At 37.3% G+C, this 24,649-nt stretch overlaps 1 protein-coding gene across 7 annotated transcripts in view; it reads right to left on the reverse strand.

Moving 5' to 3' along the window:
* Window positions 1–7,561: 7,561 nt before the first annotated feature.
* Window positions 7,562–24,649, reverse strand: part of GHR (growth hormone receptor) — a 160,948-nt gene continuing 143,860 nt past the window's right edge. For 6 of the 7 annotated variants that reach the window (XM_010395215.3, XM_019283333.2, XM_039566581.1 and 3 more), the window contains 7 exons: window positions 23,426–23,555; window positions 21,032–21,192; window positions 19,825–20,003; window positions 16,034–16,205; window positions 13,434–13,524; window positions 10,625–10,694; window positions 7,562–10,361 (listed from right to left, as the gene is read on the reverse strand). In XM_010395215.3, coding sequence (XP_010393517.1) covers window positions 9,402–10,361; window positions 10,625–10,694; window positions 13,434–13,524; window positions 16,034–16,205; window positions 19,825–20,003; window positions 21,032–21,192; window positions 23,426–23,555 — 1,763 coding nt within the window. In that variant the 3' untranslated portion in view covers window positions 7,562–9,401. The remainder of the gene's footprint in view (window positions 10,362–10,624; window positions 10,695–13,433; window positions 13,525–16,033; window positions 16,206–19,824; window positions 20,004–21,031; window positions 21,193–23,425; window positions 23,556–24,649) is intronic. The other variant, XM_039566582.1, reaches the window with a different exon arrangement.

Below are 24,649 nucleotides of genomic sequence, written 5' to 3' on the forward strand. Positions count from 1 at the left end.
TCACTGAAAAAATGTGTGATATCCACTGTGTATTAGGCAGGAAAGCAGCAGGTAGCTGATGATGCATACTGCAGCCTACAGAGAGTTTCTGACACGTGGAAAACATTGATGTTTTTATTGCCATTGTGAGCATCCCTGTAAGAGAAACTGCTTAACCAAAGACCTGTGACCAGACATTGTTTTGTATTTTTGTATTCTGTTTCAACATCATCTGTGTACTTTTAAAATCTCATGGTTAGGCAAGGGCTTGAGCAGTATTTTACTGATCTTCATGCCATTTTGATGGTCTGTAGTAGCCTTCTGTACAACCCCAGCCATCTCAAATGGAAGTGTCTGATTTACAGAGTTAAGGTTTGCAAGATTCAACTCAGTTCAAAAAATAATTAATGTTGACGTTTTCAGAAGAGCCCGTGGAAGGAAGAGCGTAGGTTTTAACCTGCCCCAGACTGCCACAGCATTCATCCCAGTGTTTAGCAGAGTGTCACACTGACTTTGGTGTTAGACTGTAGAGTAGCTTAATAAGATGGTAGTGTAAATTGTACTCTCATGCATCTGGGGCATCAGCATAGTGTTTGCTATGTTATATTCCTGTCGATGAAAGGATTTGTTTTTCTGGTTTAGGAGATGAAAGCTATCAGAAAGGATATTTGGTATAGAAGTACCCATTTCTGTTGCATTCTCCAAAATGTTTATATTTGTCCAAAGAATTAAAGCAGAAATATACACAAAATACATACAAATACACATTTATTTGTGCAGAAGGAGGGGCAGGAGGTACTTCAGGCACTGGAGCTGAGATTCCCCTGCAGCCCATGCTGAGACCCTGGTGAGGCAGCTGTGCCCTTGCAGCCTATGGGGGTCAATGCCAGAGCAGGTGGATGCTCAAAAGAAGGCTGTGACCCTGTGGGAAGTCCATGCTGGAGCAGGGTCCTGCCTGTTGTGGCATGTTTGCTGGTAGGACTTGTGACCCTGTGCGGGACCCACTCTGGAGCAGGCTGTTCTTGAAGGACTGCACCCCATGGAAAAGGACCCACTCTGCAGCAGTTCATGAAGAACTGCAGCCCATGGGAAGGACTGACACTGGAAAAGTTAATGGAGAGCTGTCTCCCACGGGAGGGACCCTATGCTGAAGCAGGGGAAGGACTCCTCTCCCTGAGCAGCTGCAGGAATAACGTGTGATGATGAACTGACCATATCCCCCATTCCCATCTCCCTGCACTGCTGGTGGGGAGGAAGTAGAGCTGGGAAAGGAGGGAGGTGTGGGTGGAAGGTGTTTTTAAGATATATTTTATTTCTCATTATCCTGCCCTGGTTTTGATTGGTAATAAATTCAATTTATTTCCCTCAAGTCTAGTCTGTTTTGACTGTGATAATTGGTGAGTGATCTCTCCCTGTCTTTATCTCAACTCATGAACCTTTTGTTGTACTTTTTCTCCCCTGTCCAGTTGCAGAGGGGAGTGATAGAGCAGCTTTTGTAGGTACCTGGCATCCAGTCAGGGTCAACCCATCACATCATTAAGTAGGGTAATATAGTAGAACACATTTAAGTAGATCAATATAGAAATAAATATATATGTTTGTATGAGCAAATATACCTGCTAAAACAGTATCTGTAGCCATTAAAATAACCTCAGGGAAAAGTTGATTTTATGTTTGTTACCTAAGTATTGGGGTGGGAGTCTTAAGGGGAAAAAAAGTTCACTTACTTTCAGCATGTGTTTTAGCTGTTATTTTCTTTACAAAAAACCAGAAATATCTGTTCACAAAGTATTTTCTTCCTCTATTCTTGTGTCTTTTTGCTTGTCAAAGTTTGACCTTTGACAAGCACCTTTTCAGTAGTTGAAAAAAAATGGTTTAGCATTAGTAATTATGGTATGTATCAAAATACAAGTTTCATTCTTTGTAACAGGAGACTGGTAAGCAGTAAATTTCTAGCATTCCTTATAGGAATCCCATACCTTGTAATTTTAACAGGAATGTTCTGTGATGCAGTATGAACTTAAAAAAAAGGGAAAAAAATGTGTATCATTCAGTGAATCTGTGAAAACCCACACAATCTTCTGTGTGAGCTGTATCACATGCTCGATGTAAAATGGCTTTGGTTTGCCTTGAGAAATAACTTCCCAAATTACTACAGATGGAAAACTAGCTCACTGTATCTTGCTGTCTACAAGTTTTGTCTGGAATAGCCTGTGTTCATCTGCAGCATAATTCATAATAAAATACTCATCCATATGGAATGAAGGTAGCCTGTTCCAGTGCTTTGTCGCATAGACTGGTATGTGCTGTTTCCAAGAAGAAAAAAGCCCCTCATATGTTATTAGAATCTGAGACCTTTGCAGTCATTTATTTGGTCAGAACAATGCTTTTGTTTCAAAAGTTTCAACCATCACCAAAGCAGGAGTGAAAAATTTAGTTTGTAGCACAGCTTGTTGCTCTTTGTCTGACACAGATGTTTTTTTCATAGATCACAGAATCATAGAATGGCCTGGGTTGGAAGGGGCCTTAAAGGTACCGTAGTTCCAACCCCCCTGCTGTAGGCAGGGACAATTTTTGCTGGGTCAGGATGCTCAGAGCTCCATGCAGCCTGGCCTTAAAGACTTCCAAGGATGAAACATCCACAGCTTCTCTGGATATGTATATATCTATGGCAAAACAGAAATCAAATACCTAGACTAAATAATTTAACTACATTAAAATAAAAGTTTAATCTATGCTACAGACAAGAAAGTGTCTATCTATATTCAGTTATTCTTATGCCCTGAGTTCTTCAGTAGCCGTGTATTCTTCATTAGAGGGTATCAATGTCATCCATTTGGAGTCATTTCCAGAGAGAACATAATTATGCAAAACCAGATTCTTGACTTAGCTGAAAATCTTGAAATCACTAGTATAATTTTATTCTCAAAAGGTTTTCACTTTGCAAATTACTATTTATACTGCATTCATGTCAACCTCCCAGTTGTGTCAAAACTCTATCCTGCAAGCCAAGGTGCAAGCCTACAAAACCCCCCAGTCTTTTCTTGGAAGCATTTAATGGATAGATATTCTATCCAATTTAAATAGGATGTGACAAAGATGACTGATGAATCTCAGAGATGAAGAGTATAAGAGAAAGAAGAATGAGGTCAAGAGAAGTAATTGTGTTGCTTCCTGGCTTCCTAAGTAATCTCATCTGTACTCCTGTGCTTTCCCATCTACATTGGATTTATCTTTCTGTTGAATCCTGATGGGTGAAACTATTATAATTTCAACAAATATAACAATTATATTCTTACAATTTATTTGTAATTCTGGATCTCTTGTACCTTTAAAGTAATGCTGAATTTCTGACCTGATTTTCTTGTAAACGTAAAAAACCCAGGGTGGTAGTGAGAGTTTAAACCATGCAAATGTATGGATATGTGCCAGAGTGGCAATGAGCATATTATCTTAAATATGTTTCTCTGGAACCACAGAATATTCTGAGTTGGAAGGGACCCAGAACAATCAACTCTAAAGTGAATGCCCCATATAGGGATCAAAACCATGACCTTGGTGTTGTTAGCACCATGCTCTAACAGTACACCATAGGATGTTTTTTTAGGGAGTACATTTTCCAGTGATTGTAAAATCTTGTCTTATTGATCCTATCCAAAGCTGTCCATTTAGATGGTATTTTCTTTGTTTTCTTACTTTTCCCTCCATTGGCTATTACTCCTTCTCCTATGGAAGTTAAACAGCTGGGTGTAGTCTTGTGAGAAAGGAATACTTGTGCCTTGTGCATCATTTACTACACTATGGAATTAGGAATGTAACTTGTAAAGACACATAAGTCTATTTTCTTGTATTTCTGTTTTTGACAGTGCTCAATTTCAGTGCCAAGCTGAAAGCATGCATTTTGCTTCTAAACAGTCATTTAGTACATTCCTCAACAAAGTAAATTCACAAGGTTGTTGTAATTGATCAATTGGTGATTGGCAGAAATCAGCTAATTAATACTAATCACATTCAGAAGAAAGTGCCACAACTTTGCCATTATTTACCCTATAAAAGCAAGAGACCATGTGTCCCTGGAACTTTTCATAAAAAAGGTCATTCTTTGGCTAGTCTGTTCTTGGTATCTGACTGTGACTACAACATGAATAAAATTTTGCATCTTCAAATGCAGTAGGTTTACAAATCTAATTGCAGTTAACACAGGAGCTTGTCCAGAGCTGCACATTGTTCTGGCAGTAGGTTGGCTCAGAGAATGTCACTTAACATCTTACTCACTCCACCAAAAAAAGTGAACGAAGAAAGAAAGAATTCTTAGGTTAAGGAACCCCACGCAGCTAGGCCGCAGGTGGAGGATAAGATGCTCATAATGATCTCTGGGTGACAACCATACTGTGCACAAATGTCTGTTGAAGAAGGGTTGGACCAAATGACCTGTGCTCGTTTGGTAGCGCAGTTTTAGCCAGAAATCATGTCTTTGGTAAATTTCCAAGCCTGAGCCTTACGCTCCCAAGGAAAGTACATTTAGCTGGCTCACAGAATTAGTTCCTGAAGGAGTTTTTCATTCAGAAGGGCAAGGTTGGTATTTCCTCTGTAACTTGAGACTGCAGTGCTGTACATGCTACACAGATAGCTGTTGTGAAATAGATCTGAAAATTTTTAGTATGAGGAAGTTAACTGCCACTGTATTGATCTATACTTTATGTCTTTCTAGTATAATATTGTAAGGTTTCATATTCAAGGGAAATAATATATATATTTTAAAAAATCTGTTAAAGTTAATACTGCAGAAAAAAATATGACAAATCAATTTCCTGCCATGTCTAGGTCTCAGGTGTCTCCTGGGGAACAGATTTCATTTCCTTCAGTACGAGCTCAAAAGCAGACCAAGGACAATAGCAGAAGCATTATTTGTAGCATCTGTGATGGGAAGCTATAGAAAGTTGTAAGCATAAGCTCTTCAACTTTGCTTTTACTCCCACTAAGCCTTCTGCAGACTTTTATTTCTTCCAGTGTCGAGGAGGGGAATTCACCTATGTTCTCTCACAAATTACTGCATGATGTGGGATGATCTGCTTTCTCAGACTAATTTCAGGAAGCTAATGCATCATTAGCCAGCTAATTTTAATAAATTAGGATAAAGAAATTTGTATTATGCAAAAGAAATTCCAAATACTGTTGTGATAAAAAATTAAACCTGTCAAACAGTGTACCAGTTTACTAGATGCATCAATTTGAATAACTACATCTGCTTATCATTCTGACTGCTGGCAGCTGCTCTGCTATGCCTGGTTCTCTCACACCATTGGTACAGTTTCTCTTCTGTCTGCTTCCGAATGTTACCTACTCTAATAGCCCTGAGTAGAGAAGATAAGGAAGCACTTGCTCAATACAGTTATGCCAGAGTGTTTAAGTAGTATACTAATCACCAAAATGGATTTGGACTACATCTTGCTTCTCTGTAGCCTGAGGGCATGGTTTCTATGGCAGTTAAAGCACTGACTGTGTATGCAATTAATAATGATTAGTCAGAGGGAAGAATTTGTATTGTAAAATTACATTTAGACAGAGTCAGTTCCAAGAGAGGGCTATATCCACTTGTATCTCCTCAAAGTCAATTGACTATAAAAGCTGATTAAATTCTTACCAATTCCACCATCTCAGTGAAATAGATATTCTGGGTTAAACTGAAAAACTTTTATTGCAAAACTAATATCCTGTAGTGTTTACTTCTTTTCCTAGTACCCAACTTTGCATTTCTTCTTTAATAAAAATAGTATCATGCTCCAAACATATTCTCCCTTATCGTCTCAGGTCAGGTAGTCTGCATCAGGCACTCCTTTTTATCTGTCTGATAGTAGGCCCCTGAGATAGTAAATCTCAATGCAGGAAAGAAAGTTGCCTGTGGCTAAATGTCATATGGTTTTAAGTTTCTCTTTGAACCAGAGAGTTACTTTCCATTCTTACAGCTATGCTGATGCATACGTGATTATATATACTAAGCTGTAAATGACAGTAAAGTGTTCCCAACAGAGACTGCCATCATTAATTTGAAGCATTTCTAAAATCATGTCAGGTCTATAGAGCACTCAACTCTTTAATACTCCATTTCTAAATGGAAAATATACCTTTGGTAATGTTAATTTTCATTCAGACTGAACAGCTCTCAAAATTTGCTGATCTCACTTCCTGTATCATCAATCAGAAAAAAAGTTTCACCCTAAGTAATAAAGAATAGTAGTATAAGTCATTATGTTTGACAGAATTATTTCTTATCTTAATGGAAACTGGCATAGATGATGCTGTTTTAAGTTTCTCGTAACACTACGCCTTGGACATTTACTTTGTCTTTGATGGATAAAAAGAGGCTCAAATCCAAACTCTTACAAAGCACAGTGGCTTCTTGATGACACCAAAAGACAGCTGGCAGAGCAACTTGAGTTCTTGCTTTTCAGAACCAACATGGTTTCTGAATAGAGATATTGATACAGATTAAACTCTGACAGGTAATCTATGAACAAAGTGTCATTCTAAGAGAGGGAACAAGTGTTGGCAGTTTACATGCAGGCTGGCCAATGTGTTTGAGATGGGCTTTAAAGTGAAGGGCCTCAGGCGTGGGATCAAAAATGGCAATGCTCACACAGTTGCATCCAATTAGGAAATAAACTAGGCCAACCAGAGCAGTGACAGATGTTCCCTAGCTGCCTTCAAAGGTAAGAACAAAGAGGTCAGCCACCTCCGGGAGGGGGGTGTGTATGCTTGTGGTAATTCTCTTGCAACCCTCCTGCGAGACCTGCACGCTTGATTACCTCCCTGGAATGCTTGTAGACGAATGCATGTAGCTTAGGGACTAAACAGGAAGAATATGGTAGCCTTCTATTATGGAATGGCTGGCTGGGTAGATGAAGGAAGACCAGTGGATGTGGTCTACCTGGACTTCTGCAAGGCTTTTTAACACCGTCTCCCATAACATCCTCACAGGAAGTTCAGGAAGCATGGGTTGATGAGTGGACAAAGAGGTGGGTTGAGAACTGACTGTCAGAGCTCAGAGGGTTGTGGTCAGCAGTACAGAGTGCAGCTGGAGGCCTGTAGTCAGCGGTGCTCTCCAAGGGTCAGTACTGCATCCAGTCTAGTTCAGTTTATTGATAAGTGACCTGGATAAAGGGACAAGTTTGCTGATGACGCAGGACTGGGAGGAGTGGTTGACACACCCAAAGGCTGCGTGAGAACTGGACAGGCTGGAGAAACTAATGAAGTTCAGTAAGGGCAAATGCACTGTCCTGCAGCTGGGGAAGAATAAACCCATGCACTGGTGCAGGCTGGGGACCAACCTGCCAATCACAGGATGTTCCAGCAGCAGGTAAATGGGTCTGCTAAACTGGTAACACGTCTTGGCCAGCTCTGGGTGCAATATGTCCTATCTCTCCATACATATTCATCAGTGAAAACACTGTTCCTGTTGTTTCTATTCTATGGAAAGTGGCATTATGCTTTATTCAATGAGAAATACTAGATTTCTCCTAACACAATCTCTATTTTCTGTTAAAAAAAGATTAATTACCTGCAAAAAACCACATTGTGTCCAGACAGATCAAAGACAATACATTTATTAAACTTTGAGAAAAACAAACAAAACACTAACATAGAGAAAATTAAATAGAAACTGAAAGACACATCTTCTGACCGGTGTATCATGGCTTGTGTGACCAGAAAAGTACCAAAATGACATTCTGAGTTTGACTGAGGTATTTAACTATTTTTGGCAATAGAAACAGAGTAAGAAACTTCTTTCAAACACACACATAGGCATTACTTGCAATAGTGTCTATCATCTATGAAATTTTATATGAAACTAAATAATGTAGCTGTTAGAAAATTATAGCAGCAAATTAGCAGAATATCTAATGCACATTTATCATAAAGTACGTGCTAAACTTAAAAATCCCACCCAGTAGTTGGGCCCAGTTGTGTAGCACTTGGTCACAAAAAGAGCATCAGTGAGTTCAGTTGGAGACATCATAAGCAAGACCTGAATTTGCTGCACATCATACACTTCTGTTCAGGTCAGAGTAAAGAAATGAATGTTCCTATTCGCTTTCTAAGAAGAACCCTGCTGTGATGAAACCATGGCCTAGGAAGGTAACTCCTGAAACAATAATAATTAATTGCAAAGCTCTATCAGTTTCTTAACATACACAAGAACATAGAGAGCTTCCTCACTGAGTTTCAGTTTTCTCTCCTTTCTTTCTGGAAGTCCGCCTAACACGGTCAGAGGAGATGCTGTTAGGCTGCAAAAATGAAAACCACGTTTGAACAATACTGCACTTGATCCCCTTGTTCCACTGAAGTATTTTAATCCTATTATATCTTTAAAAATTAACTGCTGGCTAACTTCTGAAGTCCTTAATTTATTTATTTTTATCAAGACTTTATGTGGCACAGACTAGTAAGTGTAGCGATACCTTTGGCTGTGGAGGGGCTTCAGAAGTTGGTCAAATATGAAGATACTATGCTGCTAAGTTATCAGAGCTTATTCACATGTTCTCAAAAATTTTCAATAAAATTTTAGTTGCACAGTGTTTAATACTGTGGACAAAAAAATTTTGGTTATAAAAAATATATTATTATTAGCATTAACTAGAATCTGATGAAGAACAGAATAATTTGCCCAAGTATTCTGTATATTTTAAAATTTTACACGGAACTTTAAATTGCATGTTACTAGTTACCATAAGAAAGTAAAAGAATCAGTTAATTTTAAGTTCCTACAATATTTCAAAATTTTTCTATGGGTTTCTTTGGAGGTATAAATTGGCTCTGTAAAAATCTATTTTTTCTTTTAGCTGTGAACAAAATTTTGTAAAACAGAAAACTCCTTTTTAGGACTGCAGCAATTACATTACTTAAATGGGTCATCATAATTGAATTACAGTGTGTAGTGTAATAGAAAACATTTATGGTTTTATGACCAAAGTATTAAAATATATTTTACCCATTTATGTAAATCAAAACAGATGTGTTATTTAGTCAAGCTACTTTTGTGTTTTCACCTATATGATCAGTTCCCAATTATTGATATAAAGATCTCTGCCAACAGCAGTTTTTTCTAAATTCTTAGACTTTAAACCACCTGATTTTTAGCTTTATCAAAATGCACAATTTACTGTATATTAAACAGTAATTTCAATGTTTAATTTCACAAAAATCAACACCCACAAGAACAAGACAAAACAGCCTCAAGACAAATTCATAGATAATATTTACAGAACACAATAGGAATATTTTGATTTATATTTTACGTTGCAACATTTCAGATAAAATTATAAGAACCACGAAAAACTTTTAGACTTCATTTTGGTTTCAGCATACAAGCCCAAAACTGACTCTCTGCTGTGAAACACTACACACACCTCATCAAAAAAGAGCTATGGCATGATTTTGTTCAGCTGGTCTGTGCTCACATAGCCACAAGACACGTTGAATTCCTTGTCTGGCACCGGCAGCGCAGTTGCATTTAGCACAAGGCCTTGTGGAGAGTGAACGATGTGGATTGACGTATAGTCTGCGACAGGCATCTCTGAACTTGGGGGTTCTGCTGTTGAAGCTCCAAAATTGCCAACAGTAGTGGTAAGGCTCTCTGTGGTGAAGTAACCATCTTCATTATAGCTTTGTTCCTGAACATGTGGCTCATTCTCTTCATGGGAAGTCACAGCAATGCATTTTTTCACATCTGCCTCACAGAAATAGGTGTTGTCCATGGTGAAGTCTTGCTCTGTGCAGCCTTCATGCTGTGCTCTCCCCAACTTGGATTTCTGCCCTGGTGAAAGTACAACCCTGCCTGCTGGAGTAATATCACTCACTTGAGCGTAAAAGTCAGTACTTGTCAATGAATTCTGGTTGCTTATCTGGGTATGGGCTGATGGACGGGGTGACTCAATGCTGTCTGCGAAGGGTGCCCATGGGTGGCTGTTTTCAGGCTGAGTATTCCCATGCTGGCGTTGGGGGTCTGTGTTGGCAAGGCTTGGAAGTGACTCATCATCTTGTCTGTCAAGGCACAAGAGATCCTCTTCTTTTTCAGTAGCCTTTTTGAACTGATCACTGTCAGAGGTGGCATCACATGTGTCGCTTGCACTGAAGTCTGTCTCTGGAATATCTGGTTCACAACAACTGGCCCGTCCAGAATCATCATCCTTCACTCCCAAGCAACCATGAGATTTTAGATGATCTTCACTCAGGAGCCTGTCAGTATCTGAGGCTCTGTTCTTTTCATCAGGGTCTTCTATGTCCAACTCAATAAACTCAACCCACAAGTCGTCATTGTATAGCTGTGCCTTGTAGGTGTCATGGCAGGCTAAGATGGAATTCACTTCATCTAGCTTTCCTTTCTGCAAAGCAAAAAAAAAAAAAATTATAAAGGAAATAATAAAAATGCTTGTCCTTTTTATAATGTTAACTTAGGTAAAGGTGACTGTAGCTACGTAGTAATTGCAAAAGGCTTCAAAATTATTTTATGCAAACTAATTCTGTGGCAACTCCCCCAACATCAGAATTTTCTTCTACAAAACTTTTCTGCCTGGGACAACAGTTGCCATCTGCTACTACTACTACTACAGAGATTCCCACTGTATATTTTAGAGTTCAGTATTACCTTCAAGAGATCTGGGTCAATCCCTTTAATCTTTGGAACTGGAACAGGAGGAAAAATAAGCATTTTTAACCTGGAAAAAAAAAATTATGGCTTTTAATTGACAGTCATCTTTTTAAAGGAAGTTAGAAAGAAGACAGGCTTACATTGTATTTATATTTAATTAGTTCAAAACCCAAATGTTTGAAAATGAAATTTCAAATACTCCTATGGAAAAGAAGTAATGTTTTCCCTCACTGCAAATTAAGAAACAAGCTTTCTGCAAGCTTCCTTGTTGAAATCCCTTATATTTATGTGGGAATCCGTTTTGGGGTCTGGTCTTTGACAGTTCAATGCTGTATAGAAAGAGAGTGAATTCCTAGTTTCCCTTTTTACATACTTTTCAATGGAATCTGATACAAGCCTCAGTATGCAGTGATTTTCCCAACAATTTTTTCAGGGACACAGTAGCTTTGCATACACCCAATAAATTTAAATAGGGGAACAGAAAATGGGAATTGGTGGAAAGAGTGAATTACTTTAGAAATAATAAATAAAACTGAAAAACATCTGCAAAAATTTAGTCTAGTATTTTGCCATCTCTATGATACTTCTGCTTTTTGAATCATTAGTGCAACAAGTAATATATAATTAAGGCAGGGGATTACCCTTGTAGAGAAAGGACTAGTAATTTGCTTGTGCATTTGCAGGCTGTGGAAATACGTATTATTATAATCCTTCATAAAGTGCATTCCTTTCTTTTTGAGGAGACCAAAAAGAACACCAAAGCAAACCAGCCCCCCCGCGACTTCCCTCTCCCCTCCAATTCTAACAGAAAGATAATTTTCCATTAATAATAATCCAACAGTAGCTGGTCATGCTTTTCTCTTCTATTTTACCTCCCTTCTTCTTTTGCCAACAGATAAACAAAAGGAAAATTCAGAATTCTCTTTATACTGGGTTACTTGCCTATTTTAGAAAGTAAGGTGTGGGAACAGCAGATACAAATCCAAATATTACTTCTGCTGCCTTGTTAGTGACCTTGGTGAGGTCCAGAGAGGGTCACAGGAGTTATAAAGACTGCCTAGAGAGAAATTTAGGCACCTTTGGCTTAACCATGGCAGGTCCAAATTCCTCAGATGTTTCTGGTTTTGGGCAGAACCTCAGTGTTCTGCCCAGCACGCCTAATGAGAGCCAGAAATCCAGTAATTTTCCACCTAATCCCTGGAGAGGCAGTGTAAACTGGTTGGGCTATCAGAGTACCAGCTTAGGGCTTGTGCTTTACAGCTGAATCCACAAATCAGGTATTCTGACAGGACTGGGCATTGCTTCTAATGCAAAAGACAAAGAATTTTACCATTCACTGCCTGGAGAAGACATTTGGGAGGGAGAACTATGCTGTGCTCCTTTCTTAGCCTAGCATAACTCAAGCTTTCATCTCTCAACTCTAATGACCTAAACCTATGGCATCTGTCCTAGAGGGACTCGTTCAGATCCTGTGAGATCAAAACTGAGGAAAATATGAATTGGTATCTTTGAGAATCAGGAGGAAACGAAGCCTGGATATTTCGCATTATGGAAAACTTATGCAGGCTGTTTTTCTGCAGAATACATTGCCATTCCACCACCAAATGCTTCAGTTTTGAAGGAAAGGGTGCACGCCAACCATCCAGTAAAACTTTCCCCATGAAGAAGTTTTCTCAGTGGAGAAAAGCTTCTTCCAGCATTCATGATTAGCATGGAAGGTATTTATAAAGTCTGATCAGAGATATGCTCCAGACCTCAGGATTTTCTGAGACTAAGCCACCCATTGCTCAGTGTGCTGACCTTAGCTCCTGGTCCCAGATGCACATTGCCCAATTCTCTCACCTCAAGCTTTTGTCATGAATTGTATCAGTAGCCTTGCTCTTAAATCTGGGATTGGGATGCTATTGCAGGGAATAGCTTCCTGAAATTAAACTCTGTCAAAGCATAGGGCCTACTAAAATAAAAAATTATTGTTTAATAGAATTTTCTTTTTATCTGCTCCAAATGCGCCATATAGTTTTCATCTCAGTACGTCAAATGAAATTTCACTATTAGCTCGTATGTGCAAAACTACTTAGTGTTCATTTTCAAAGTGTAAACACAAGACCACTGACAACATGCATGGGTGCACTGGGTCTTGACCATGGTGTTGCTCCATAGTGTGGAACAGTACTGGTATGACATCCAAGTTGAATTCTGCCAAAACCTATCCCTGAACACACATATCAGGGGATTAATTGATTTAAGACTGTCATTTTTATGTATGTTTTCTTCTTTCATTTTTATATATCACAATTTCGTAATTTTTACAAACAATGCAATTCTGTGCTTTGTTTCATTTTATTCTTGTTATCTACAGAAGCCGCAATTTATCCACAGAGACCAATATTCCCCTATGACTCAAGCTCTTTCCCTTGGCTTCAAGAAGTAGAGTTTAGTGGAATGATCTAAGAACAAAATCAAATATATAAAATATATAGACACAGGTTTATATGAAACTTTTGAACAGCATGTGAATAAAAATAGTGTTAAGAAAATTTGAATTAACTAAAAAACCAACCCCCTTCAAAGCTTAAGTAAATCAATTGTGTAGAATAAAATGTTCTGCAGTGCAAGAGGAAGATCAACATAATCAGATTCCCCGTGCTGAAGGCCCAATACATACAAATTCTAGTTTTATGTAGTTTACAAGAATGGACAAAAATGGTCACAATGGTTCCTAGTCCCCCAGATTTTAAATAATTGAAAAAAATTTTTTTTTTTTAAGCCACAGGTACATAAAATCCAACAAATAAAAATTCTCTACCTTGGTTGTTTAGACAGCATGATTGAGATCACTGTTACAGCCAGCCCACACACTCCAAAGACAACAACTAAGAACCATGGAAACTCAACTTCTGAAACAACAAAACATGAACATATAAGCAGGAATCTCCGTCACTGTCACATCTTTAATTTCAACCTTGTCTTCTACCACCTGAGGATTCCAAAGCGGTAAAAACCGATGAAAATTTTTGTTACGTAAATGTGAAAGTTCTATGTTCAGCAGAAATAAAAATGTGCTTTTGTTCTAGTTCTGGCCAGGACTCAGAGGTTCTTCGATACCACCTCATGTCATTGCTAGGGACAGACAAAGGAACTCTGTGGCTTCCAAGAAAAAGGATGTGACTTCTGGTTGAAAAATGTGGTGGCATTGTCTGACATTGCTTGTCTGTGCAGTGAGCATCTCTGTGTGTGAACCACCCTCTCTTTTGTATACTTTTGCTACAAATATTGTTGCTGTTACTGTTTGTTTTCTTATCTCATTGCTGTTTCCAGTAAACCATTCATATCTCAATCCATGATCTTCGCTTTTTCTGTCATCAGGTCTCAACTCCATCCCGCTGGATCAGGAAGGAGAAGGGGGTACCGAGTGAGCGGGGTGTGGTTTGGGACAGTCTCAGTCACGGCAGTGAACTGGGGAGTACCATTCCTAATCCATGGCAGCTTTTGGTCTCAGTATCTCTCCATGCATTTATGAATCCACTGAGACTCCTTGCAAAACCAGACTGATTTCATAAATCTAAACAAGATCTTAGTAAAGATAATACCTATAGCAAAATCAGCCATGAGGAACATTCTGCCTGCTTGGAACATGGTATCAGTAGTTCTGATAGTGTATAATGCCGCAGACATGCTACTACTTGTTCATCCAGGCTGAGAGAATATTTAGTAATAGGACATGAATCACAGGCAAACTATTTTTCTCTCACAAAAGCTAAAGTGTGGTGGTGTTGAAAAACATACCACATCTCTTTCTAAAAGTTAAAGATTAATTATGTTGTGAACCAACTGAATCAACTGAAAAAAAAATATCCCTTTTATTTACCTTGTGGATGGCTACAAAGAATTTAGAAATTAATTGAGAAAAGCAATTCTGTAGAAATGAAGAACAATGCTGATAAATGAAATGCTTTCTCTCTTGAATACTAGATTCCATTATGTGTAATATGACATTGTAGATTACAAAGCATAGAGAAATTTGTTCTAGCTTTAGTCTTAGATTTTTCTCATTTCTTCATAACTTTAAGTTTTCCATAAAAAATTCACTCTTTTTTTTTTTTTTGGACCAAGGAATACTAGACAGAAAGCTTTAGAATGCTATACATGACGATAAATAACCTTTCAGAGAAAAAACAAAATATAGAATTCTGGTACAAGTTTGAGACCTGTATTCCCAGCTCAGATTTTGACCAGACATGCTTCCAGGCATCAGTTAAGTTCTATATGGGTATGTCTGCATTAAACAGGTCTCTCTTTTGGTAAGTCATTGTCATATCAGTGAGACCAGCAAATGCCCAGCTACTTCAAGAAATTAGAACATAGCATTAGACGACTTTAAATTATTAATACATGAAAAGTATCTGAAGTTTATTTCTGTGTTCCTGAAAGTGATATACAAATAAGTAAAATTAAATTCTCAATCAAATCAGCTCACTGCTGCTGTGTGAGGTGTGTGGATTAAGATCACCTTGGAGAATCTGAGTTGCAGTGACTGAAGAAAACTGACTGTAGGACGGCCTACTGGATTTTCCCAGTATTTTAATTTAACTCGTATGAAAACTTTGACCTCTTAATGCAGATGGGGTTAATAAAATGATGCCACATGTAGAAAACATTAACTGTTCCTATAAATTAGAAATGAGAACTAGTAATAGGAAGAGCTAAAAAGGAGAATATAGTAAGATTTTGAAAGTGAAGAGTTACAGATTGTTTGATGTTATACCTTCACTAATACCCTGGAAAATGAAGTGAAGCAGCTTGTTAAAATTACTTGCTGAAGACCTCATATTTTGAAGAGTTAATTTAGTAGCTCAGACCTGAGAACACTTCTGGGAAAGGCACTATATCATTCTTTCAATAGAAAAAATGTGATTCTTAATGGCTGCTTCTTCTTCTGTCTTTAACAGCACTTTAAAATGATTACCAGTCACAAGCAAGAATGAGAAAAACACTCAAGGCCCTTGACAGTATATCAGGATGATCAGAAAAGCACATAATTCTGGAAACCAACTTGGCCAACAGTATTATAAGAAATCACAATTCTTCTCTTCCCAAATGAAGTGCTCATTTTAGATGATGAAATATAAGATTTAATTTTGGTTTAGACTCTATGAGATGTGCAACAGCAGTTATCTCTGATTCTTAAAGCTGTTCGTATTTTTGCTCTCTGATGAGCTGTGAAACAATCTTGCTGAGTTTGCTTTGGAACTTGTACATGGAACTTGAACATTCTTAATCTCACCATATGATTCTCAGTAGGCTGAATTATCTATGTATTCAACCATACAACATGGTGGAAAATACCCTCCATCCCATCATCAAAAAGACAATAATCACAGCTATAAAAACACTTTGCTTATTTACCTTCCGTACAATGATCACATCCAATGCCTATTTGAGAAAATGATACATAGAGGATTTCACTGAACTCCCCGAATTTTTCAGAAGTTCGTTGTCTTGATCGGATTCGTATCTCGTAATCTCTTGCTGTCTTCAGAGAGTACAGTGGAACCATTGTTGAGAGCCTGGGTTTTAACTGTAAAGACAGAGGGACTGTGATTTATTTGTTTGAGTTGTACCGGAAATTTTACGCTACTGCTTGATTTCAGAAAGAAAAATTTGAGGGTGTTTTTGCTACTGGGAATTTTAAGGATACCACAAGAAGGGTTCAGAGAAAATTCACACCATTTACTGTTGACTTAGTAGTCATCAGGCATTTCTGTGATTCAGGGCACCAAAAGCAGAGAATCCAAGCTCTATAAATACAGTCAGCGAAGAAAGGCAGCTTCCCCCAGTTAAAAGCTGTAAGTAGGTAGTGTGAACATCTTTCACTGATCTTATCAGGTTGTATATCCTTTCTACTGTTATAACACAACATTACTGATTGAAGAATGCCAAAAATATTGTTAAAATAACCGGAGAGTTCTAAAACTACTGCAATCTTCTCTACAGGTTTAATGGTTATAGCCAGACATATTGCATGTTAAAAGTGTTTTTATTTGGACAACACTGTATTAGGTCCCCAAAATCTTCAGCTATATACAAAAGGTGATAACGGAGACTGTGTGAGAGCTGGCATCAGACTGTTGGTCTTTGAAACTTCTATTTTAACTGCAACATACTTAGACACTGCTGAATATCAAACAGTGTGGGAAATCACATTAGAGATCCTAATGGGTGAAATTTCTCCCTTTTTCTATTACTCCTCTAAGAATATGCATTTTAATTCCAACAGCCCAAGAAAAGTATACAAAAAATAAGGAAAGTGTCCTAAAAATAGAAATTCATGTGGCAGATATTATATTCTACTCTTACTTCAGAATCATGGATGATACCAGAAAAAAACCTTCATGGGCTAGGATTTAAAATATCTGGAAAGCAGTGGGCTTTGGGAATTTGAAGGACAATTCACCAGTACAGTCCTATAATCTCTGTAGCTGCATAACCTAAACTTGAGACACAATCTGTTGGTGGCTGTGTTCTCTGGAGTTGTCTGATCCCTGGTGACTCCAGACTCCAGTGTTCTTAGAACCAACCAGTCAGATTTTGGAGGAGGCAGACTGCTTTTCTCTGCTAGTAGTTGAGCATAAGATTGTGGAGAACCATTGCTCTACACCACCAATGTCTTAACATGTGAAGAATATCCAGTTGGAAAGCATTAGAAGGAAATTCAATATATACCTATTTCATGCTATTAAGCCACAAAGAAATAGTTCACTGAAGTTTCATAGGTAAGTTTACATGCATCCCAAATAATGGTGTCACTTGGAAAAAGCAGTATGAATACAAAATCAGAGCCTTTATGAAAGACACCTGGATGAGGCAGGATGTATAGACTGGGGAAAGTTCAGCATGAAGTGAATAGATGAACAGCACTTTTCTTAGTCAAGTAATCAAGTAAAAGTCATAAGAGAGAAACATCATAAAAGATAACTAATAATTTGTCTCATGAGCACCCATTATGTAAGGGTGGATATTTTATTGGGTTTAGAATGTTTCTCAGAAAATAATTTTGGTCCTCTTATCACTATAACTTACTGTTATAACACTTTACTAATTATTGTTTCATCCTCTTTCAATTAAGATGTTATTTATTTTCAATTAGTAAATATATTGAAAAATAATAAAGGCTATACAAGAAAAATCAAACAATCATCCCCAAACATATAAGAAAATTACAAACAAGTCTCAGTAAGGGGGGGACTTAGCACAATAAAGTCTTATCAGAGACTTTATTGTACTATAAATTAATTTTTGTATTAGTTATATGTACAAATCATTATGGTATATTTAAGCAGTCAAAGATTATCCTTTGTGTAAAAAACTAGTAATAACTAGACATGTATAACTTGACAATGTAAAACCAGACATTTATCTCTTAACGTGCTTCAACACTCATTTGAGAAAGTATTTGTAGCAAGGAATCCAAAGAGTGAAATTCTAGCATTGCTTCAACACTGTTAATCAGAAATTTGCTCTTGTCGTCGGCCAGACCAGGACTGTGTTCAGAAATTTGTGCTCAGATAGTGTCTCAGTGAATTATTCCATGTTTATCCTCCTAAGCTGAAAGGCTTACAAAACCATACAATATACACAGCTTAAGTACAACATAATCTATAATACTTTGTCTCTTGAGGCAAGTATAGCAGTCTGGAATTCCTTATCTGTGTTCTGAAAGAACACTAATCTTCAAATCTTTGCTCTCCAGAGAACTCTTCTCAAAGCATTCTGGGATTATTGATAGTACTGGAGCAAGAACAAAGCTTTATTACGGTATTTATAAGACTGATACCTAAAGGCTTATAAGAAAAACCATCAAAAATGTGCATTTTTAGAGAGATACTTGTATTGACTCTTTCTTTTGAAAAGCTACAGATTTTCAATTTCTTAAAGACTATTGATTTACTGCCTAAGCTTAACTCATTTCATAGGCTTTAAAACAGGGGCTAATATATTAAGTACAGCTTAAATCAGTATAGATAGAAAAGACAGAGAAGTATTAGGCAAAAAACGTTGCAGACATTATAGGCCTGTCTGGCTGTAGGCTTATTAATAAGGAGTAGTGTAAGGAGAAAATGCTAACACTGAGAAGGATCAGAAGTGAGGAGTGGGCCAAGGTCTTTCACAGGTGAAAGGCAAGCAAACCAGTTTGACTGTGTTTCAGTTGAGGATTTCCCTATGTTCAAATTGTTTAAATTTGCCTTTCGTAGTTAAAGACAAATTTGTAACAGTATTATCTGGGGTTTTTTTCTGCCAGCTAACTCAGTTAATACTAATAAGAAAGCAAAGGAAGGATTCTGCTCTGACATGATGTTCTTACTGCATTGAAGAAAAGTTCTGCATATACAAATATGCCATGACACACTGGCGTTTAGCCTATGCATTCAGGTAAGATGGGTACAATATCTGCCCTGTAACAGAAAAATGAACTTCACAAGAAGTTAAGTGATTTTCAAATTGAAAACTTAAAAGATTTGAAATATTTTGTTTTATACTTTCATAGACTATCCACATAGTCACAAATTTGCCCTTGATGTCTGTTACGCAATTTGTAAGTTTTATCTATGTTGCATTATTTTTATCTGCTTTTTGTATCAAATATTAAATTGTAACTCAAAGCCTTTCTTTTTCTTTTTCTTTTTCTTTCTCTCTCTCTCGCTCTCTCTCTCTCTCTCTCTTTCTCATTCTCTCTTCTTTCTTTCTCTTTCTCTCTTTCTGAAATGATAATTATAAATATTAAAATTTTACAGGTACTCTGAAGAACCTGAATTGACATGGTGGCATTTACCAAACAAAATATTCCTGTTCTGACTACTGAAAAACCATGCACTTTTTAAATAGCTGACGTTTCAAAAAACAATAGAAAAATATTTTATCCTTGAAGAAACTTGCATATATCTGGCTATTCCTGTAGTTACTTATCTAACACAGGGGTTTCTGGGTTTTTCATTATCCTCTCTGTCAACTATCTTGACACATAAAGTTACAGTGTTTGCTAGAAAATGTCAGACAAAATATAGGCATATTGTTTAAGAATTAAGGTATTGTCTAATTAGTAATTACAAACGTATTTTTCATGGTGGTACAAAAATGTTAGGGACAGAACAAGCCTGCCCTGTGCTATGACTATTGTATAATAAATATTTGTTTCATACCTCCTTCCATTTTGTCTCATTAACTTCTTTGTACTGCAACTCATACTCCAGAGTAATCCATCCCTTCCGAACATCTGCTGTTGGTGGTGGATCCCATCTTACCTGGATATCCCCATGGATCCCAGTCTGACTAGTATTTAGCAGAGTCCAGTTAAGGTGGACAGGAGGATCAGGTAGTACTGTTTAAACAGAGTATTTGGAATAAAACAGCCAGTTTTCAATATGAAATGATAATTCTTACTACACACTGATAAATTATTTCAGGACTTAAAAAGTATATTAACCATGTATTTTCTGATGAAAATTGAATATATTGCAATGACAAAGTCATTACAAGTTTCGTAACAAGAAGGCACCCTGCCATTGGCAGTAGACATGCTCTGCACAAATCTCACCCAAGCAACTTATAAAGAAGATTAAGAATGTATTCCCTATTGAAGTATATTTCTGAACAGCAGATTATAAAACACTAGATATAAACAATTATCCATCAAAATTTAAATCTAGAGTTCTTACTAGAAATAAAAGCAATAATTGGAGTAGCACAGAAAGAGAAATATTTAGTAGCTAATATACAAGTGCATTGAAAAACTTTGGTATTCGAAAAACTAATCTAAATTTGCTCAGCTGAATAAAAGAGAGCATTGGGTATTCTAATCATAGAAGGAATAAATTATCTGGATATGCAGTTAATGGTGGTACACTACCACTCTGAACAAGCAATTACATCTGTAAAGTCCCAGGCACAGCAAAGTCACAATACATATTGTCATAAATATAAATCCTAGCTTAGAAATGCTAAACATCCTGATGCTTTAGATTACAGTTCATTCAGGAACAAAATAGTGTTTTGCTTCCAGAGCTTTGGAGAATCAAGGTTTTAATGCCAACCTTGCTGGACAAGGAGATGTAGCATCCATTTAGAAAGAACTCAAAGTGACAGCAAAGACAAGCTCATTTGAACACGTACACATTTAAGAGACCGCTAGTATTTAGAAAAAGAAACCACATATTTGCTTTTATCCTTTAAGCTTTCTTCCAATCTAGGCAATATTTTCTGGTGTGGATCACATTACAGGTGTTACAAAATCAAATCCCTTCCTATGTATCATATATTTTAGATACTAACTTTTCTGAGAGGCAATGTTTAAATACAGTCTGAGTAATACAAAAGCTTATAGAGGTAAGATACATAATGGAAGCATACCTATTTCATCAACACTGAAACATTTTTTATCGTACAGTTCATTTTTACTGGCAAGCTGAACACAATATGGTGTCCACACAGAGGTGTAGGACGCGTTGAAATAACAGCTATTTTTTCCTGAAGTGATATAATCAGGGCATTCTTTCCAGTCTTCCTCATTACTAGAATGACAACAAAAATGCAATATTCATGAGAGAGAGAGAGATTTATAGACCTTACAAAGTCCAAATTACAGGTGGTAAAAGACACAGTACTGATAAGTTGTAACATTTATGAAAGGGAGAAAAATATGTCAGTATTGATGGTGATTTTCAATGAAACCACTACTGAAGCAACCTTCATAACTAAGTTTAGGCACTCATGTACTCTTAACGGCATTTCTGAGCTTTGGATGCTGCTTCAAAAGCACTGATGGCTCACACTCAGGAAAGTGCCCAGCTGTGGATGCTGCAGGAGCACAAACCAACCCAGGACCATACGATGTAAAAGAAGAGAAAAACAGTGCTGTGACTGAGGAAGGGCTACATTGCATGGGATACAGAACTTCTAAAGCACAAGCTTGGAATTGCTAGCAAGAAAACCTCTTTTACATTTTCACAATGACTTTTTTCAAAAATTCATAAATGTTCTTTGTAAATAAAAGAACTGCAGCAGGAGATATCACATCCATTTCAGCTCGTAAAAAAGACAAACCAGTAGAGTTATAGAGTGGCATAAACTTCAGATTGAGATAGCATTATTTTAACTACAGCTAAGCTTAGACTACTCAGTAGGTTCAGAAAGGTCTTCAGTTAAAACAAAATAGGAATGGCTAAGTAGTTACTAATACTCTATAGGAAAAGTGACAGATGTATTCAACATTTCTGAAGTCACCTTAGAAAAACAAATCTCACAGCAAACAGACCTGCTGTTGTTTGTTTTTATCTCAATACTCTTTCTCAGCACAAAGTGAAAAACGATCTTTTCAAAAATTACAGTCCTACTTTGTTAAAAATATGTACCATAAATGCTTATTTTTACTAAGAGCCACTGAAAATGTTCAGAGGCATGATTATGTCAATTACACCAAGTGCAGCCTTCAATACTGGAGTGGGTGCTCTAAAAACTAGGTAAGGCAGATGCTACATAAATTAGAGTAAGAAACATTTCTGCCACTGGTCTTGTGCCCAGCTGATGAGACCAGACACTATTCTGAATGAAATGCTGTAACTCTGCCAGTCAGGACTTGGTAAAGGTGCACAAGGTTAGATGCTATGGCTTCTGTGAACAGAAGACTGGTTTAGATGACAGAATTCAGTCCTGAGCTTTAGCTGTTGCTTGCATGTTGAAACAGAAGTACTTTTACCACATCTTTTATTGCAGTATTCTAATTTCTAGGACAAAGATGAAACATGTAATCTGCTCAATGTACATGGTATTGCTTCACTGTGGAGTTTAATTAATTTTTAACGTTTGTAACCTCATCATATATGCTATTGACAACTGTCAGCTAAACATTTAAACATAAGGAGTGTGTCCTTCCCCATGGCAGAGGGCTGGAAAATAGGTGAACTTTAAGGTCCTTTCCTTCCCAAACCATTCTATGATTCTGTTATTCCATGATTCTCTGATTTCTGAGCGGTCTCAGAGTAACTAAGAAAGCCAGCCTTGCTGTTAGGCTTAAGTCTGCTATGGAAATGTATCATCATCATCATAATCATCAAAAAGTGTCTGTAGATCAAAAAGATCAAAACTCTATTCATTAGAGGGAACAGAAATTCACATCCTCCTTTTCCTGTGAACAGAAGGCCTATTTTATTTAACAGCCATTACTGGTAATGTCCATGTCCTTTTTCAGGCTAATCATTGTAACAACCTGAAAATTAAAAAAGCTTGAAGAGGAACGTGAATCATAATTGAACAGGACTCAATGAAACATTATCCCCATATCAGAGCAGCCTTTTTCCCTGGACCTGTACCTGTACCTTCAGACTTTATCACAGCAACTGATCAATGGTAACTTTATAAAACTTTAATAAAAGTTTGAAAACTTCCACATCTGTGCACAGATATAAGGAATCGCGGTATTGCGGTTTAGACAGATACAGAATAAACTGAAGTTGCCTACTAAGAAATCCTTACCCAAGCCATATAGTGTTCAGTTTTGGATTCTGCAACCTGGGTTAAATTTAATAAGAATGTGTTCTTAATTATCTGTCAAATAATGTTTGTTGCTGCAAATGGCACAATAATTACCAATAAATTCTGACATTGAAAAAAATGTACTTAAAACGTAGTTTTATACCCTTAAAAACAGAATGGCTCATATCACAGCAAAAAAATTAACAGTAACATCCTAACAAGAATGGCAAAATAAGTAACTTCTCTCTCTTTTCCTGTTTCAGCTTTTATTACCTTTTCTTGTACAAGAGCTGTATTATTCTTGGAGCAGTGAGGTTATAAAAATTTCCAGCAGTCCAATAACATGAGAATGTCTCCATTTCAGGTGATCTGCATTTGCTGATTTGCGGCCACTGCAAAAGGTCTGTCAGGAAAAAAAGCAGGGGACAGAAGGATACACATTAAACAAATCCAAAACCCAGACTAACATGCTATTAAAATGAAACTCAGCACTTTTAATGAATAATTAAATTTTCTTCTAATCCCTTATGTATAATGAGGCAAGATTTAATTCTTCTCATGTGCATACATGTAAATGACTATAGAATCCAAATTTACAAGATGGGCCAATCTCTCTTTTGTACAGTGTAGAAGTGATAGTATTACAGCCTGACACTTGGCGTGGGGATTTGCCAGCCCTGTAGCTGTAACTGAATAGAATAGAAAAGTCTATTTTGGATGGAAGGGACCTAAAACAACCACCCAGTCCAACTGCCTGGCCACTTTAGGACTAACCAAAGGTTAAAGCCTGTTATTGAGGGAACTGTCCAAATACCTCTTAAACACTGGCAGACTTGGAGCATTGACCCCCTCTCTAGGATGCTTGTTCCAGCATTTGACCACTTAAAGAAACTCTTCCTAATGTCCAGTCTAAACCTCTCCAGGTGTAGTTTTGAACCATTCCCATGTGCCCTGTCACTAGCACTCTTACCAGCTTTGTTTCCCTCCTTGAGATGCAATCAAGGACCTTCAAATCAAGGATCTTCAAATCCGGTACTGCAGAGCTCCTACCACACTCATCACAGCTCAGCACGTACCTACCTGAGATGTGTCACAATGCCTGCTCATGACAGAAGCTACCTTGAGCTGAGCTCAGGTTTGTGTGCACAGCGCTGTGTGGATATAACCTTGTTCTGAGGGAGATAAGGGGACCTCTAAGCATGGCCTGTTAGGCCACATGCCATTTCTATATCCATAATTTCTATTCTTTGTCAAAACTGAAACAGTGAAAGGTCATAAAATGACTGCTACAATAATTTAGCCTCATCAACCCTTGTGAGAAAAATAAAAGCAAAAGTTGCAGGTATGACTCATTGCTTTCAAAGTAAAGCCTTAACTTTTTACTGATTTTGAATGGTCTAATTGCCAGTGTTCCCTATTTGGCCTGGAAAGCTTTCAGAGGAAGATCAAATGCACATGGAATTGTCTACCTCTCTTCACAGACTGGGAAATATGATC

The sequence above is a fragment of the Corvus cornix genome, chromosome Z (genome assembly GCF_000738735.6).
Source record: "Corvus cornix cornix isolate S_Up_H32 chromosome Z, ASM73873v5, whole genome shotgun sequence".
Lineage (NCBI taxonomy): Eukaryota > Metazoa > Chordata > Aves > Passeriformes > Corvidae > Corvus > Corvus cornix.